The 20,102-nt window shown below is 38.1% G+C and overlaps 1 protein-coding gene across 1 annotated transcript; it reads right to left on the bottom strand.

The window, feature by feature from the left end:
• Positions 1-16,997: 16,997 nt before the first annotated feature.
• On the bottom strand, positions 16,998-18,251 carry LOC123825834 (phosphoglycerate kinase 1-like). Its single transcript, XM_045849481.1, has one exon. The coding sequence runs from the start codon at positions 18,249-18,251 to the stop codon at positions 16,998-17,000; it is 1,254 nt and encodes a 417-aa protein (XP_045705437.1).
• Between the last annotated feature and the right edge of the window lie 1,851 nt (positions 18,252-20,102).

Here is a 20,102-nt window from a genome sequence, read left to right as displayed (position 1 = left end):
ATCTCTCTGAACAAATGAGTTAGATGTTTAATAATTTCAACACATGTTAAAGTATGGGGGAAATCCAATAAAGACTTTCTTTCAAAATTAAAAGAAAAAAATTCTTTAAGCTCAAAAAATATGTAAAGTCACTACAGCCATCCCTGCTATTGGATGATAAGAAAATTCAATCAAATGAAAACATCTCAATAGTGTCATGTTTTCAGTATTGTTAATATAGTTGTATGAGTAGCTTAAATGCAGTATTTCATTTTACATGCTTCTTTTGCCTTTTACAATACAGATTTCTTATGAAAAGAAGAAAGCTATGCCAAAACTTTTAAAATGAGTTTTGAGAAGAGTTTTCAGACATTGAAATTGAGAAGTTAGTGGTCTTTAAGTTTAAAAAAAAGAGGACTTTAAACTATCAAGCCACATATAAACAATTATGGACACAGAATGTCTCAGGAAATTTCTTTTCTTTCTTCTATTTTTTAGAAGACTCTACTTGTACCAATAGACTGACTTCAAGACTAATCAACTTGAGGCACCCACACAGAAAAGACCTTTTATCAGCTTGGTAGGATGTGAATTTTCTATGAAGATCACCATTTCACAATGACGAAGAGATTTATGCCTCACAGTTCTCCTAGGAGTCTACTATAATTCATTATGTGCTGGTTAAAAAGGGGTAAATTATTTCGAGTTTACCTATGCCTTGGACTTGAGCCTGAGTTGATCCCAAGCCAGAGGCACTCACAGCTGCATGCTTTATTTACAATCCCTTTGTCAGACTTACAACTGCCCCAGGCTATAACATAGTGTACCTAATGTTCAAACTGGCAGGTAATCTTATGTCAAACATACTTCTTTGATTTAAAGTGATCAATAGATTCTTGTAAAGAGGTAATTTCTCTGATGTTTCCACCTTGCCTTTTTTACAGGTGATTCACACAAAAGCCTGCTTATATGATGTACGAACAATAAACAGAAAGCTATAATCATGTTTTTTCAGATGTTTCCGGTGCACAACGATTTGGGATCAATACACTGTGTAATACAATTATCTGCAATGATCTGGTTGTATTGAAAAAGAATTTGCAGGAGACCTCTAGGGGTTTTTATCCAGAAACACGTATCTGGCAACACTGACTAGTGGGAGGAAAAATTAAGGGGTTGACAAAGGCTGTTTGTAGACCCAGTGACTCCATTAATATTTTATTTCATAAAAGTATTAATACCCCACAAAATTGAGTCAAACAATAGCTCAAAGGTAATAATGATAATAGTACTCATGGCTCATAGTATTTATTTATATGGGAAAGAAAACATGAACATGTGGACTTCACAGAGATTTAATGTCATGTGAATAACGTAGTGCAGATTATAAGCAATATTGATTATTTATTTATTCTATGAAATAAATTATCTTATTTCTATTATAGGTAAGTTATATAAATACTAGTGTCTGTGAAATACTTTGATGTGTCTTCAACTACTTCTTTGTCAGGTGGAAAGATAAAAATCTAGAGTGATTATCTATTTGGACTGTTTAAACCACTACACAATAAGCCCCTTATTTCAGGCTCTTTTTCCCCCCAAATGAAGATTTGCAACATCAGAGAAAGAGCTAAGATATACAGCCTGTATCCATAGCACATTTTCTGCAAAGCTTTCTATGCATAGAAACAACTCCGTTTTGTTTTTATAGTTCTCCAAAGATGCTGACTCTTCACAGCATCTCCCTCGAGACCTGAAAAGATGCAGTTTCTATTTTGAGCCTCTAATCATAACTCTGTCATGTGAAATTCTCTTTTGTCAGGCTCGACCTGATTCCCATTCTGGTGAAGTACAGAATCTGAGGTTAGCTGGTCCCTGGCCAGAGAGCACTCTACGCAGGCTCTGCAGGTGCCCCTCTGGCTGCTGCAGAGCCTCTCTGAGGAGGAAGATTGCTCTTTCCAATGCTGCCCTCCCTGTACATTCCGGACACTTGCTCTCTGTCTCTTGACCTCACTGTCAAGATGCCTCACCTTACCCACTTTGGCTTTGACAGCTTTGTGTGCCTGCAGGAGACCAGCTTCTAACTTCCTTAGAAAGCCCCATTTTTTGTGTATACCCTATGAAGACAAAGAGCATTCCAATAGTGCCTTTTATGATGTACTTTTATATTGCGTCCTGCTATTTTGAGCTATAGGATGCTGGAGATTATACAACCCCTCATTAACAGCTAGGTCAAGTATCCACATCTTTTCTGGGATCAAAACCTTAAAGGGACTCTCTTTAAAAATAAAAGGTCAGTTGGAAGGAAGATTCCCCATCAGCCTAAATGCAGTTTAATCAATACATGAAATTTCAAAGGCTAAAGAAAATATTTCCCGTAATTCCTAGAAAATTAAAAAGGTGACTAGTAGGCTCAGAATGAATTCTTTCTCTTTAAAATATCAAGAGGAATTTAATGAATACCAAAAGTGTATTTAATATCTTTGAGTTACCACCTGTAGAACTCTTTCATTTAGCTCCAAAGCAAACTACACTAATATGCCATCCAGGGAAATCCCTTCACCGTAAAGGTAATTATGACATCCTCCTGATGACTTCTCCACACTACTTCAACTAATTAGCTTTATAAGAATCCAATGTTTGTTACTTTCATTATCAATTTTATCTTTCTAACACACAATGCCTTAGCTTTAAATTTAAGTGAGGAAAAACATTAAATATAATTAGAGACTACAATAATAAATAGATGTGCTTCTCTGAAAGAAAATTCACTAAGTGTCTCTGGTGCTGTTTTCATATCTATCAATATGATATCCCTGGCTGTTTTTTTCTTTTCTTTTCTTTTTCTTTCTTTCTTTTTTTTTTTTGGCTCCCTGCCACACCTTGACTCTCTATCATGCTCCATCATGCTTCTTTTAATCTGAATATTTAGTGTTCTTTCATGTCTTAATTACAGCAAATTGCAGCACAGTTGGCACCATTTCTTGAAATTAATCCCGGAGTACTTTGTTTCTGTCAAGCAGTCAAAGCCTTGGAGAATAATAGTAAATGTTATTGCAGATCTAAATTTAAATGACTGTCTATGTATTTAACTTAAGCCTTTAATTATTCCTGCCAAACTGAACTGTTTTTGGTTCAAATGTTAAACATTATTCATTGAGAATACAAAATTACTTTAGACAGCTTAAAACCTGCAGATATGTTTGGCTGTAATTTAACAAAACAATTATTTATATTAATGTATTTTTTCAGGTGTAAAAAATTTAGTGAATGCCATGTAATATCTTCTTATGGGTATGCATTTTAATATCTCACTACTTTCATCATTAGTAATAAAAAGTGTGTATTAAGGTCCACTCAATTCTAAGTGGCTTTTCCCTAATGAACTGTTAAATCAAAAACTAGACTCAAGAATGTCTTGGTATCACTATTACTAATAGTCTCTTAATAATTCAAGTTAATGAAGTACTTCAAAATTCTTAAAAACATGAATTACATTGTTTTGTTTGTGGAAAACTTAAAATTTTTAGAAGTCTGAATGGTCAATTCTTTCATATCTTAATTCTAAGCAGACTCTATTAATATCCATATTTTTAAAAGAAAAGCAGTACTTTATAAAATCATCTAAGTTTAAAAAGCCCAAGATAGCAGAATTCACTACTCATGTTTTATGAATACACATTCATAGAATCAGAAATTGTAAAATTCTGAGTCGTAACAAATACAAACTTGAACAAATTTCATATATTTAGTTTTAATGTTATTTTTAAAAGAAACCTACTTTTAATTAATAATACAAATTGCATACCTTGTAAAGTGAATGTACTTTTTAGTGACCCATACAGCAAGTTCCACACTGTGCCTCACAGTGGTCCACTCTGAACTCCCACCAGGATATGGGCTCCATGGAGATAGGGATTTTGTCTGTTTTTGCATTTCTGTGTCACAGCATCTAGCACAGGGGCCAATACTTAGCTCTCTATACAATAAGCACTTCTTGAATTGAATGGGAGAGATAGTGTGAATTTCACCTGTCAGGCATATGTCATTTTCCTCACCAGGAAGAATGTGTCCTTTGCTTTACCACTGAAAGACAAAGTAAATATGGAAGAATTTACACGTACTGTTTCCGCAGATTTATCTCCAAGCATCGCCAGCTATAAGTTAATAAATAATACAATTTTATTTAGTTTTAATCTCTATCTAAATGAAATTTGATGGCATATCTATTACCAACACTTAAGGTATATATTGAATTTAAGGACAAACAAGAAGAGAAAGATAGATTCACAAAATTTATGGTAAAATAGGTATTTCTCAATAATTCAGAGAATAAATGAACAAAGTAATATGTTTTGAGTTCCCTCTCCTTTTCAATAGAGATGTGATTTTTTAACAGATATCTGTTTCCACATTTCAAAAATCTCAAGGGTGTAGCTGATCTTTCTAACTACAAAGTTTCCTGGCAGCTGTAAAGTTGCTTTCAAGCTGTGTTATCTGCTGTTCTAGCTGAGCAAGTCTCATTTTGTGTTTCTGTTAGGCAGCTATTATATCCAAATGCAATGGCTGTAAGGTCTTTTCTAGCTTTTCTATTGTCAGAACAACTCTCTCCCCCACATATTGGTCAAGTGTATTAGCTGTTTCAGCTTTTCCTTCATCTGTGACCAACTCACACTCTTCAACTTACATTGATGTTTGCATTGCATTTAAGATCATGGCTATAATGAGCAATTAATGTGCATGATACCAGATCTGTTCTGTTCATTATATTCTCTAAATATTATTATAGACCTACTTAGAAAAAAATAAACAAGCATGTCTGTCTCTCGAATAGTACAGCTAATGTAATGTAGTAACTGAGGAAAATCAAAGTGAAACCAATTATCCCAGCCCAGAACAGTGTCACATATGCTATTTAAACATCTTAGGGGATTGAGGAGCTATCATCTTTTTGTAACAAGTTTAAAAGCAGGACTTTGACACACTTGTGTTATATAGTTGAGATATTTATCCTAAGATTTTTCCAATATGCTTAGTCAATTTGACTTCATATTTTCACAATTAATTAGCAGATCCTTAATTAAGTTGAAACTTTTATTGTACTTGCAAAAGCATTTTATATGAATTATCTCATTTCATCCCTATTTTAAACTTCTGAAGTATTATCACTCCATATAAAGGAACTAAATTCCAAATCTTTGCCCTTCCTAATATACCATGCTATTATTTTTATTGAGAAATTTGGGCTTTACTGATACACATTAATGGGTCAATAAACTGATTTTTAAATGAAAATGTGTTTACATTATAATAACCATAATATACACGATAATGATGATAATAGTGTGCTCAATATAAGTCATAATCAGTATATTGCATCTAAATGAAATCATCTGTAGAATTTTGGCATTGTGATTTGAACTCTTTACCATCCACTCATTTTCTGTGATAATTGCAATCCTTATTAGCAGTGGAAAATAAATCTCTTATTCTTTTTGTCAGTGAAGCTAGATATACCCATTTGCATTGAGAGAAAACAATGTACATAGTAGAGGATTTCTTCAGAACCAGAAATACAATGACCAAAAACCAGATAACACTGGGAGCTATTAATGTTTAATTTGACCATATTGGGATTGGCTTGTTGGACAGGAGATAAGGAGAGTTGGAAATGTGCTTAATAATGTAGAGCAATTCAAAGAGATCTGAAGAATTGGGGTTACCACACAGTAAGCAGTCAGCCTACTGTATTCTAGGGTAGAATTAAGAAAACCAGACCCAAGCAGTTAGCACAGATTATAATATGGAATCATGGGATGCTAGATTGACTCAAACACACTAAAGGTTATAAGTTAAAATAAAGATATAGTAGACTATAGGTAGTGAATACCAAGTATTGCAACGTGCAGGGTAAAGTGGTCGTTTCTCTAAATCTTATTTTACAAAGAGCCTTAGCTAGAACCTGCTACTACTGTGTCATAAAATCAGAAAATTATTATTTTAGCCAGTACTATTACCAGGAGTTCAGGTGAATATTATTGATTGTTGTGATTCAAAAATTTTCCTTCTGTAACCATTATTCTACAAAATTATTAGTCCAGTACTTTACTGAGGCCAGGGAAAATGTTATTTGCTTTTTATTCAGTGTCCATTACTTTGCACTGGCATGTAGTAGATACACACAAATGCATTTTGGAAGGTAACTGAAACCTTCTACAGAAATATCAATAGTGACAACAGCATGCTAAATACACACCACTTTCCTATAGAGGCATAGTTTGGAGATATTACCATTTAGGTTTCAAACCACAGCAATAATAGTGAATATCACACTTAAGCAAGTCACACCAATTTTTTGTTGTCCACTGCTTATAAAAGTTATGTTTACACCATACAATAGTCTATAAAGTGTGCAATAGCATTCTGTCTAGAAAAATGTACGTATCTTAACTAAAAAATAATTTAGGTTGGTGTGTTTCTCCATACCATGGTCTTCTCCTTTCTTGGAGAATAGATAAAAACTTTACTCTCCATGCTTTTTTCTCTTTGTGAATTATTTCACAGCCTGTGTCACCAACCACACTAACATTTTAGTGGCCCATATGGGGATATTCTCTATTACTCCTTCTCCTGTAGCCTCCTGAGCTTGTGACTAGGGGACCAGTGGGCAGCAGAAGCTCGACTTAAGCTGACCCCCTAACCCTGTCTCTGTGAGGTTTAGATAAAGAATTTTGAACCTTCTTCATCTCTCTGGACACTGTGGATAGCCTTTTCCTCACCCACCTTCACAGCCAGCGATTGTGTGCCCAGGCTCTGGAAGATTCTTTCCACAAATGTCCTCTGACCACAGCTCTTGTTTTTATGGCCGTCCAAATCTACCCTCTTCTCCTTTATTAAGGTCTGATACCCAGACCCACAGGCAGGGACAGCTCTATATCCCTAGCCCACATGAAGTAGTTACAGAAGAAGAGACTTTTGTTCCTACTTCCCAAAACCAAAACTGGGCCAGGCTATGAAGAATAAATCCTTTTTAGAACCAGAGGAGGGAATGAAAAGATAAAGTCAGTGCATTTGTAATCATTGCACCATTTGCCTAGGAGGCCTATGACCTTGTTAAACATGACTGCCATTTTACTCTTCTGAGCTTATATCCCCAGGACTGGAAATTACTGGAAAGCAAGAACAGAACATGACTAACTCCTCCCTACAACAACAGGCAAAAGATAGCATTGGAACAAGCTTAAGCCTCATGTTACAATACCCCAACATCCCAAGAGCCACACAACAACAACACTCCCAAACTTTTCTAATCCAATAAAACCTCAAAGTACCTACTTCTATGTAGTGGTATATCTCCTCACATCGTGCCCTTCTTTCTCAGAAAGTAAATAAAAACTTCACTCTCTAAAAAAATAAAAAATAATGTACTGCTAAAAATGCTAACCATCATCTGAGCACTGAGTGAGTCAGCATTTCTTGCTGGTAGAAAGTCCTGCCTCAATAGTGATGGCTATTGACAGCATGATGGTTTCTGAAGGCTAGGGTGGCTGTGGTGATTTCTTAAAGTAAGACAATGAAGTTTACCTCATTGATCAATGCTTTTTTGTTAAATTTATAGGGGATACATTGGTTAATGAGATCATATATATTTCAAGTTTATATTGCATTGTGTGCCCACCACCCAAAGTTAAAGCATCTTCCATCACCATATACAGGTTTTGACGCTCTTTCCATTTACTACCCTCCCTATCCCTTTCTCTCTGGTAACCACCATAATGTTCTCTGTGTGTATGAGTTTAAGTTTTTCATCCCACATATAAATGAAATTGTATAGTTCTTAACTTTTTATGAAAGACTTTATTTTACTCACCATAATATTCACAGTCCATGAATGTTGTAGCAAATGTCAGCATTTCATCTTTTCTTCTGGCTGAGTAGTATTCCACAGTATATATGTAATACATCTTCTTTATGAAATCGTCTATCAAAAGATACTTTGGTTGATTCCATGTCTCAGTCATCATGAATAATGCTGCAATGAACACAGGAGTGCATACATCTTTGTGAATAAATGTTTTCAATTTTTTCAGGTAGATACCAAGAAGAGGTATTACTGAGTCATATGGCAGTTCTATTGAGGAACTGTCATGCTGTTTTCTATAGCAGCTGTACCAGTTTATATTCCCAACAACAGTGAGTGGGGGTTCCTTTTATTCCACAACCTCTCCAACACTTCTTATTACCTGTCTTGCTGATAATAGCCATTCTAAGATGTATGAGGTGGTGTTTCAGTGGAGTTTTGATTTGCATTTCCCTAATAGCTAGTGAAGTTGAGTGTCTTTTCATAAGTATGTTGGCCATTTGCATGTCTTCTTGGGAGAAGTATCTGTTCAGGTCTTCTGCCCATTTTTTTTAAAATTGGATTGTTTGCTTGTTGTTGAGTTGTTTGAGTTCTTGATATATTTTGGATATTAACCTCTTGTCAGAACTATTCTTTGCAAATATCTTCTCCCATTAAGTTGGTTACCTTTTTGTTTTGTTGGCGGTTGCTTATGCTGTGCCAAAGCTTTTAGTTTGATATAGTCCCATTCATTTATTTTTGCCTTTACATCCCTTGCCTTTGGGATCAAATTCATAAAATTTTCTCTAAAACCAAGATTCATACATTTAGTGTCTGTTTTCTTACATGCAACTTATTCTTTCATATTTTATATTTAGATATTTGTTTCATTTTTAATTAATTATTGTACATGGGGACAAACTGTAATATAGTTTCATTCTTTTGTAACAGAACAAAAGATAGGTTCTTTCTTTCATGAACAATTTATCTGTAGCATGTGATGTTGATGTGAGCATTTAACTCAGAGAACTTTTCTTCAAAATTAGAGTTAGTCATCTGAAACCTTGTTGCTGCTTTATCAATTAAGTTTATGTAATATTCTAAATCTCTTGTTGTCATTGAAGCATTATTTCCAGCATTGTCACCAGAGATAGTTTCATCTCCAGAAACCACTTTGGTCATCCACAAGAAGCAATTCCTCGTCAGTTCAAATTTCATCATGGGACTTTGGCAACTAAGTCTAATCTTCAGAATCTACTTTAGTTTTAGTTCTTTTGTTATTTCCACCTCATCAGAGGTTAATTCTTCCACTTAAGTCTTGAATCTTGCAAAGTCATCCATGAGGGCTGGAAACAACTTCCAAATTCCAATTAATGTTGCTGTTTTGACCTCTTCAAATGACTCATAAATGCTCTAATGGCATCTAAAATGGTGAATCCTTTCCAGGTGGTTTTCAGTTGATTTTATCTGAATCCATCAGATGAATTACTATTATAGCAGCAAGAGCCTTATGAAATGTATTTCTTAAATAATAAGACTTGAGGGTAGAAATTACTCTTTGACCAGGAGCTACTGAATGGACATTGTATTAGCAGTCATGGAAACAACATTAATCTCACTGTGCAACTCCATCAGAACTCTTGGGTGACCAGGTACATTGCCACTGATTAAGTGTTCTGTGATTTTCTTTTCATTTTATTTTATTTTATTTTATTTTATTTTAATCATTGTTCAAGTACAGTTTTCTCCCTTTTACTCCCATTCCAGCCCATCCACCCATCCTTCCCTACTTCCCTCCCATTACCACCTTCTCCCTACTTTTTCTCCATGTATCCTTTAAATTTGCTCCTGTAAACCCTTTCCATTCTCCCCTGAAATTCCCTCTTCTCTCCCCTCTGGTCACTGTCAGCCTGTCCTCTATTTCAGTGTCTTTCACTATATTTTGCTTGTTTCTTTGTTTTGTTGTTTAGGTTCCTGTTAAAGGTGAGTTTATATGGTATTTGTCTCTCACTGCCTGGCTTGTTTTGCTTAGCATAATACTTTCCAGCTCCATCCAAGCTGTTGCAAAGGGTAGGAGCCCCTTCTTTCTTTCTACTGCACAGAATTCCATTGTGTAAGTGTACCATAGTTTTTTGATCCATTCATTTACTGATGGACATCTAGGTTGCTTCCAGCACCTAACTATTATAAACTGAGCTGCTAAGAACATCAAGGTGCAAAGATTCTTTTGTATTGGTGTTTTAGTGTTCTTAGGATATAGTCTCAGCAGTGGAATTGCTGGGTCAAAAAGCAGATCCATTTTTAGCTTTCTAAGGAAGTTCCATACTGTTTTCCATAGTGGTTGTACCAGTCTACAGTCCCACCAACAGTGCACTAGGGTCCCCTTTTCTCTATAACCTTTCTAACACTTGTTGTTTGTTGCTTTGTTCATGATGGCTATTCTGACTGGTGTGAAGTGGTATCTCATTGTGGTTTTAATTTGCATCTTTCTGATAGCTAGCAATATTGAACATCATTTCATGTGTCTTTGGTTCCTCTGTATGTCCTCCTTGGAGAAGTTCCTGTTCAAGTCCTTTGCCCATTTTTTAATTGGCTTGCTTGTCATCTTAGAGTGGAGTCGTGTAAGTTCTTTAAATATTTTGGAGATTAAACCCTTGTCTGAGGTATCATTGGCAAATATATTTTCCCATACAGTTGGTTCTCTTTTTATTTTGTTATTGTTTTCTTTAGTTGGGTATAAGCTTTTTATTTTGATGAGCTCTCATTTGTTTATTCTTTCCTTTATGTCTGTTGCTCTAGGGGATATGTCAGTAAAAAACTTTCAGTGTGAAATATCTGAGATTTTCCTACACACATTCTCCTCTAGGACTTTAATGGTGTCACAGCTTATATTTCAGTCTTTCATCCACCTTGAATTTACTTTTGTATAAGGTGTAAGTTGGTGCTCTAGTTTCATTTTTCTGCATGTAGCTGTCCAGTTCTCCCAACACCATTTGTTGAAGAGGCTATTTTTACTCCATTTTATGTTGCTGCCTCCTTTGTCAAATAGTAATTGAACATAGAGACTTGGGCTTATTTCTGGGCTCTCTGTTCTGTTCCATTGGTCCATGTGCGTGTTTTTATGCCAGTCCAGGCTGTTTTGATTACAGTGGCCTTGTAGTATAGTTTAGTATCAGGTATTGTGATCCCTCCTACTTTATTCTTCTTACTCAAAATTGCTTAGGCTATTTGGGGTCATTTATATATTCCCATATATATTTTTGAAGTGTTTGTTCTATGTTCTGTGAAATAAGCCATTGGTACCTTAATAGATATTGCACTGAATGTGTAAATTGCTTTGGGTAGTATGGACATTTTGATGATATTAATTCTTCCAATCCATGAACACGGTATATGTTTCCATTTCTTTGTGCCTTCCTTGATTTCTTTTCTCAGTGTTATGTAGTTTTCTAAATACAGGTCATTCACCTCTTTGGTTAGGTTTATACCTAGGTATTTTATTTTTCTTTTTGCTCTATCAAATGGGATTTTTTTCTTGATTTCTGCTTCTGCTGTTTCATTGTTGGTGTACAGAAATGCCTTTGATTTCTGGATATTGACTTCATATCCCACTGTTTTGCCAAATTCATTTATTAGGTCAAGCAGTTTTTTGGTAGAGTCTATAGGATTTTCTATGTACACTATCATGTCCTCTGCGAACAGTGACGATTTTGTTTCCTACTTTCAGATTTGGATGCCTTTTATTTATTTTTTTCCTGTCTGATCACTGTGGCTGAAACTTCCAGTACTATATTGAATAGAACTAGTGAAGTACACAGCCTTGTCTTGTTCCTGATCTTAGTGGAAAACATTTTAATTTTTGCCCATTGAGTATGATGTTGGTTGTAGGTCTCTCATCTACGGCCTTTATTATGTTGAGGAATGCTCCCTCTATTCCCACTTTGCAGAGTGTTTTTGTCATAAATGGGTGCTGTGCCTTATCAAATGCTTTTTCTACATCTATTGATATGATTTTTGTCTTTGTGATTTTTGTCTTTGTCATGTGATTTTTGTCTTTGCTTTTGTTTATGTGATGTATTACATTTACTGATTTGGGAATATTGTGTTATCCTTGCATCCCTGGAGTGAATCCCACTTGGTCATGGTGTATGATCTTTTTAATGTATTGTTGGACACTTTTTGCCAGTATTTTGTTGAGGATTTTAGCATCAATGTTCATCAGTGATATTGGCCTGAAGTTTTCTTTCTTTGTTGTATCTTTATATGGTTTTGGAATTAGGATGATGTTGGCTTGATGACAGAGTCTTCCCTCTTTTTGGATCTTTTGGAATAGTCAGTGAAGGATAGGGGTTAGCTCTTCCTTAAATGGTTTGTTGAATTCTCCTGTGAAACCATCTGGTCCAGGGCCTTTGTGTGTTGGGAGTTTTTTTATTACTGCTTCAATTTCCTTTGCTGTTATTGGTCTGTTCAGGCTTTCTGCTTCTTTTTCACTGAGTTTTGGAAGATTATATGTTTCTAGAAATTTCTCCATTTCACCTAGGTTTTCACATTTCTTGGCATACAGTACTTCATAATATTTTCTTACAGTCCTTTGTATTTCTGTGGTATCAGTTGTAATCTCTCCTCTTTCATTTCTGATTATGTTTATTTGGGTCCTCTCTCTTTTTTTCTTGATGAGTCTACTTAAAGGTTTGTCAATTATATCTTTTCAAAGAACCAGCTCTTGCATTCATTGGTCCTTAGAATTGTGCGTTTAGTCTCTATGTCATTTAATTCTGCTCTGATCTTGGTTATTTCCTTCCCTCTGCTTGCTCTGGGCTGTCTTTGTTGTTGTTTCTCGAGTTCTTGTGTTAGGTTGTTTGTTTGAAATGTTTCTAACTTTTTTAGGTGGGCCTGTATCACTATGAACTTGCCTCTCAGGACTGCCTTGGCTGTGTCCCATAAGTTTTGAGTTGTTGTGAGTTCATTTTCATTTGTTTCAAGAAACCTTTTGATTTCTTCCCTAATTTCATTCTTCACCCATTCCTTGTTTAATAGCATGCTATTTAATCTCCATGATTTTGAGTTTCTTTGTTTTTTTTTTCCTTGGGGTTGGTTTCTAGCTTCAGTCCCTTGTTGTCTGAGGAAACGTTTGGTATGATTTCAATTTTCTTGAATTTGTTGAGGCTTGTTTTGTGTCCTATCATGCGGTCTAGCTTTGAAAATGTTCTGTGTACATTTGAGAAGAATGTGTATTTGGCTTCTTTGGGATGGAGGGCTCTGTATATATTAAGAGTTAAGTCCATTTCATCTAGCATGTTGTTCCATGCCACAATATCTTTGACATTTTGTTTGGAAGATCTGTCCATTTTTCACAGTGGGGTGTTAAAATCCCCCTCTATAATTGTGCTGCTGTCAATATCTTTCTTGAAGTCCTTTAAGATTTTCTTTATGTATTTGGTGTTCCTATGTTGGGTACATATATATTTACAATATTTATATCTTCATGGTGGATTCTTCCCTTGAGTATTATAAAGTGACCTTGTGGGTCTGTCTTTATGGACCTTTTGTGTAAGTCTATTTTGTCTGATTATTGCTACCCGATTTTTTTTCCCTGTCCATTTGCTTGGAAAATTTGTTTCCAGGCCTTCACTTTCAGCCTGTGTAAGTCTTTTATCCTGAGGTGGGTCTCTTGTACGCAGCATATGGGTGGGTCATGTTTTCTTATCCAATCAGCTAGTCTATGTCTTTTGATTGGATCATTTTATCCATTTACATTTAAGGTTATTATTGATAGGTACTTTTTATTGCCATGTATGTACGTGTGTTCCTCTCTCTCTCTCTCCCTCTTTCCTTCCTTTCCTTAAAGCAGTCCCTTTAGCAACGCTTGCAGAACTGGTTTGGTGGAGGTGTATTATTTTGGACTTTTTTTTTGTCTGGGAAACTTCTTATTTGGCCTTCTATCTTGATTGAGGGCCTTGCTGGGTAAAGTAGCCTTGGTTGCAGATCTCTGGTTCACATTAGTTGGAATATTTCTTGCCATTCTCTTCTGGCTTGGAGTGTTTCCATTGAGAAATCAGCTGCTAGCTTTATTGGGGCTTTCTTGTATGTTATTTCGTGTTTCTCCCTTGCTGCCTTTAATATTCTCTCTTGTCTTGCTATTTTGCCATTTTCATTATGATGTGTTTTGAGGTGGGCCTCTTTGGGTTCCTCTTGTTTGGGACTCTCTGTGTTTCCTGGATTTGTGTGACTTTTTCTCTCATCAAATTAGGGAAATTTTCCATCATTACTTTTTCAAATAGTTTTACTATCCCCCTCTCTTCTTCTTCTCCTTCTAATATCCCTATTATACAGATATTATTATGTTTCATAATGTCTTGCATTTCTCTTAATCCCTCTTCATTCTTTCTGAGCCTCTTTTCTTTTTCTTGCTCTTTCTGGGTGTTCTTTTCTACTTTGTCCTCCAATTCACTAATCCTGTCTTCTGCTTCGTTCATCATGCTTTTCATTCCTTCTATGGTGTTCTTCAGTTCAGAAATTGTATTCTTCCTTTCTGCTTTGCCCTTGTTGATAGTTTCTATTTTCTTTTTCTTGCTGATATAGTTTACAATGAGATCGTTGTAGCTTCCCTCTAGTTTCTGGTAGCTCATTGTGAGTTCATTGAGCTTCCTGATAATCATTGTTTTGAACTGAATATCTGATAGTTGAGTTGCTTCTATTTCATTTACCATTATTTCTGAGGCTTCCTCCTTTACCTTCATTTGGGGATTGTTTCTTTGTTTTCTCATTGTTCATGATACTCTTTGTTAGTCTCTGTTTCTTAAATTGATCTGTTCTGGTTCCCTGTGATTTTGGTGTGAACTTCTGTGGTAGAATACCTGTGAGATTCAGTGGTGCAGTCTCCTTGGTGTATCCTGGTGTTCACAGCTTCCCCCTACTCTTTTTTGTGATCAGTTGGAGGAGTAAGGCAAAATGGTTTAGAGAAGAGATGGGATATCCTTTGGCTACATATAGTGTTAACCATTATCTTCCACCCCACTAGCCACATTTTACAAAGGATGGAAAGAAGATAAGACTCTTATTGGGACGAAAGGATTGTTAGGTAGATCTAGAAAGCTGTTGGGCTGTGGGAGATCAGATTCTGAGGAAGAGTTGAAATAAGGATTAGTAAATAGGAGTAGTGTGTAAAGGAGTAGAGACAACCCCCACAATAATATAGTTCAGGAAATTGTGAAGTGGGCTGAGATCAGGGAGTGGTGTTGTGTAGTATTTACAATTGTGTGAACTAGGTCTTAGTTACAATAATATTAAGGCAACAATCCTGTGATAGAATCTATGAGATCTAGATAACCAGAATAAGGAGTATAGAACCTTTAGAGGTGCACTAATGGAACACAAATGAAGGACAGTAAATTATCCACACTGTGAATCAGGTAACAGGGGGAACCCATCAAACCACAGTATAACCACCCAAGCAAAGAAAATTATACAGAAAGAAAAAGAATACCAAAATACTATTAAAATAAAAAATGTCAGAAAAATGAGAAAAAGATAATACAAATTTGCAGTAACTTGCAGTCTCAAAAAAAGGGGATAAAAAGCAGAACATGGAATGCAAGAGAGATAAATTTAGAGTGGAAGGAATAACACTAGGATGAAAGGAGGAGAAACATAAGGAATTGAGAGATATAAAAATAAGAATTACAAAATAAAAAGTCACTTAAAAAACAAGATAAAATCAAACAGTCAAACAACTATAGCCAAAACAACCCCAAAAAACCTCTTGTTGTTTTCTAACTAGCCAAACCAGTTCTGGTTTTGTTGGCTTCAGCAGGCTGAGGGGCATTTGGAATGCTTTTCACTCTTCCCCGTCAGTACTCAGTCAGTCTCTTGCTTACTGTCCCTAGGGTTAACAGCATGCTCTCCCCAGAGCCAATCTGATGCCCTCCTGCAGGACCCTGGGTGTGGGTATGGGTGCTCCCAAGCACACTCTCCTCAGCTCACTGCTGTGGTCTCCTGGGCCCCAGCAGAGCGTCCACATCTTTTCTGTATTCACAGTGTAAGCTCTGGGGATCTCAAGGGTTCACGCCCTTCCCCCAAATTTCACCATTGTGGGCTCTATGTTTTCAGGAAGCACCCACGTCTTTTCCAGATTCACGGTGTAAGCTCCGGGGATCGAGAGGGGTTCCACCCTTCCTCCAATTTCCCCGCTGTGGGTTCCAGGAACCCGCTAAGTGCCGCATCTTTTCCGGGTTCACAATGTGCAAGTCAGTAATCCCAAAGGGACTCAAGCGCTCCTCCGAGTTTACCATGGCAGGATCCAGAGACCTGCGAACACCCGTGCCCTTTCCTTGCCTAGGGCTGCAGGATCTGGGTCTTTTACAGAACCACACTCTCACCAGCTTGGGGTGGGGGGCGGGCGCACAACCAGGCCACCCTTGCTCGCGCAGGTTGGGGCACTCACTCTTCTCAGGGCTATGCGTGGGTGCTCGCAACCCTCGTGTGATTGTCTCTCAGTCTCACTTCCATCTCTGTGCCTTCAAGCAGCAAGGCCTCCCATGGTGCTGCTCAATCTTTGTTGTCTAGGAAGGGAGGGGTGACTCCGCTCTCCTGGGTGCCCTGAGACAGATCCTGGAGCATTGGGCCTGGCGGCTGCAACCTCCCTGGTCCCAGCACTAATCCCTGGGTTCTTATGCTGAAGCAGTCTCCTTACCATCTGGTTTTTCTTTTTTTTTTTTTTTCCAGTTTCAAAGAATACATTTATTATTTATTTATTTAATCGATCTCCAACTTCCTCTCCCTCCCTCCTCACAGCTGGAATTTTATCTTGTTTTCATGCTGAGTAGCAAAACATCGGCAATGCTCATCAGAGACAGCTACTCCAAGAAGAAGATTAAGCTAACAGGTTAACAGGCAAAATATAAATATATGCACTCTAGAATGCACAGTGGTTTAGCCATTAGGAAATGCAGATGGGATCCCGAAGAATGTAGCCAGATCCAGGGTGCAGTGAGGGTGAGCTGATGTGCCGCTGCCATGCGGCTGTGTTACGTGTTCCTGGGCTGCATCTCTCGGTCACTAGTAGCTGGATCTTGCCAGGGGGGCGGGGGAGAAGACTGTAGCTAATACCACGTAGAGACGCGGAAAGCACTAAGTGGAGTTACAGGATGTGCCCAGGAACCATAAGGCGGGAAAAATACTAAACATTGCTGAGAGCATCCACCCCAGGAAGGACTTTACCTTCCAGGAGCTCCAAGCTGGCACCACCCCCAGTGCTCACATGGCTGACTTTGTCCTCTGTGTTCCATTTGGCACAGCAAGTGGCAGTGTCTCCACCACCTATGATGGTGATGCAGCCCCTGGAAGTGGCTTTCACCACCTCGTCCATGAGGGCCTTGGTCCCTCGGGCGAAAGCTTCCCATTCAAATACGCCCACAGGTCCATTCCACACAATCTGCTTGGCCCCCACAACAGCCTCAGCATACTTCTTGCTGCTCTCAGGCCCACAGTCCAAGCCCATCCAGCCAGCAGGTATGCCAGAGGCCACAGTGGTTTGGCCAGTCTTGGCATTCTCATCAAACTTGCCAGCAGTGACGAAGTCAGCCGGCAGGGTAATCTTCACACCGTTCTTCTCAGCTTTGGCCATCAGATCCTTGACAATCTTGGCTCCCTCTTTGTCCAACAGAAAAGTGACAATCTCCATGTTGTTGAGCACCTTGAGGAAGGTAAAACCCATTCCACCACCAATAATCATCTCATTGACTTTGTCCAACATGTTATTGATCATCTGGATCTTGTCTGCAACTTTACCTCCACCCAGGATGGCCAGGAAACGTCGCTCAAGGCTTTCCAAGGCCTTCGCTAAGTAGTTCAGCTCCTTCTTTATCAAAAACCCTCTGGCTTTCTGCGGCAGATAGACTCCCACCATGGAGCTGTGGGCTCGGTGAGCAGTGCCAAATGCATCGTTGACATACACATCCCCTAGCTTGGAAAGGGAGGCTCGGAAAGCTTCTATTTTAGCTGGCTCAGCTTTAACCTTGTTCCCAGAAGCATCTTTTCCCTTCCTTTCCTCCTCCATGTGAAAGCGAAGGTTCTCCAGCAGGATGACAGACTCGGCAGCTGGGTCAGCACAAGCTTTCTCCACTTCCGGGCCCACGCAGTCCTTCAAGAACAAGATATCCTTGCCCAGCAGAAATTTCAGCTCTACAGCAACTGGCCCCAAGGAGTACTTGTCAGGCATGGGGACACCATCAGGCTGGCCCAGGTGGCTCATGAGAACAACGGACTTGGCTCCATTGTCCAAGCAGTATTTGATGCTTGGGATGGCAGCCTTGATCCTCTGATTGTTCCTTATCTGGTTGTTCTTCATAGGAACATTGAAGTCCACTCTCTTGACGACCAGCTTCCCCTTCACGTCCAGCTTGTCCAAAGTCAGCTTGTTAGAAAGCGACATCTTGGCAGTACAGCAGCAGCCAGAGGCAGATGGACCGTACAGTGAGGAAGACAGCAGCGAGTGTGTGTCTGGTTTTTCAATGTCCACTATAATTTTTGATGTTCTGTTTTCATAAATGTTGCAATATCCTAGGACCCTTGCTCTGTTCCTCCGCAGATCCAAGAGTTTCTCTCCCCTGCATAGAAGAAGGGTATTACACTCCCTCCAACAAAGCTGCCATCTTCCCCACCATGTTCTGTGATTTTCCAAATGGTAAATGCACTGGCTTTAACTTAAAGTTACCAACTGCATTAAACCCTAAAAAGACAGTCAGCTTGTTCTTTGGAGGTTTAGAGACAGGAATCAACTCTTCCTCTCTAGCTATGAAAGTCATAGAGATAACATCTTCTTCAAGTGCAAAGTTATTTCACTAAATTTGAAAATCTGATAACTTGCTGCAGCTTCTATATCAGCACATGATGCTTCACCTTGCACTTTTATGTTATAGAGAGGAGTTCTTTCCTTAAAACTCTCCTAGCTTCAGACTTTTCTTCAGAAGAAACCTCTGCTGGCTTCAGACTTTTCTTCTGTAGCCTCCTCATCTCACTCAGCTATTATAGAATTGAAGAGTTAGGGCCTTACTTATGATTAAGCTTTGGCTTAAGGGAATGCCATGGTTGGTTATTCTATTCAGATGACTAAAACATTTTCTATAACAGGATTAAGGTTGTTTCACTTTCTTATTGTCCATGTGCTCACTAGAATAGCACTTAAAAAGAGCTATAATATAGGTTGTTTTGTTTTGTTTTTGCTTTTTATTGAATTAATTGTGATGATACTGGTTAACACAATTATACAGTTTTCAGGTGCACAATTCTACAATGGGTCATCTGTACACTGTATTTTGTATTCAGCACCCCAAATCAAGTCTCCATCCATCATCATTAATTTCCTTAAAGAACTTGTCTCTTGCTTTAATTGTTTGGCTGTTTGACACAAGAGGCTTAGCTTCAAAATTTTCTTTGCTGTGTTTTAGGATGGTGGCGAAGGAATAAGATTTGTCACACACTTCTTCCCAGAACCAAACTAGAAATTAAACTACAGAGGGGAGCAATAACCTGAAATAAACTGAAGATGACCTAAAAAAGACGTTTAACCACCTTGAGACCAGTAGGAAGGGGGGATCAAGTAAGAAACTGGCCCTGTTCACACAGATGCCTGAAAGATGTGATGGAAAGGTTGTGGGATCTTCCCCTTGAGAGGAGAAAAGCCAGGTCACAAATGGGGCTCCCACACACACAGTGCCAGTGCCAGGATCAGCTCACCATATATCATCCAGTGGCGAAGGGGAACAGGGCTTTTCTCTGCTGAGGAAAGATGAAACCTGCTACAGACAAAGTCACTATTTTTTTCCTTTAACTTTTAAAGAGGCTGAAACACAAGTTTTGTGTTTACAACCACTCACCTTGGGCCCTAGCAAAGGAAAAGCAGCATTGTCTACAGTCATGTGAAGAGAGTCTAGCATGGGAGACTCTGGAAAGAGACATTGGGGAGTGGTTGAGAGACTTTTGTTATGGGGAAATACCTGGATTCTGCAGCAGCCATCTTTCCTGAGAAGAGCTGTCTTCTCCCTCAGGGAAAAACAATGACCTTACCCTGTGGGATACCACCCACCTTGTTCCTCCTCTGGAAGCCTGTTTGTTCTACCCTACATCTTTTTATATTTCTGTGATTTAGTTTGTTAGGTTTTGTCATTTTTGTTGTGCATGTTTTTTTTCTGTTGTTCTTTCTTTCTCTCATCCTGCATCTTAACACCTGATGAGGAGACAGCTGCATACCAAACTCAAGGAATGTCAGGCCACTGTCTGTAGG

Source organism: Phyllostomus hastatus, unplaced genomic scaffold (genome assembly GCF_019186645.2).
Source record: "Phyllostomus hastatus isolate PE091 unplaced genomic scaffold, TTU_PhHast_1.1 phas_contig_65, whole genome shotgun sequence".
NCBI lineage: Eukaryota > Metazoa > Chordata > Mammalia > Chiroptera > Phyllostomidae > Phyllostomus > Phyllostomus hastatus.
The sequence above is the reverse complement of the archived record's forward strand: the minus strand, read 5'-3'. Positions and strand labels throughout refer to the sequence as shown.

Excerpts from the sequence above, each read along its gene's own strand:
- LOC123825834 (XM_045849481.1), bottom strand. The coding sequence starts at position 18,251 with ATGTCGCTTTCTAACAAGCTGACTTTGGACAAGCTGGACGTGAAGGGG.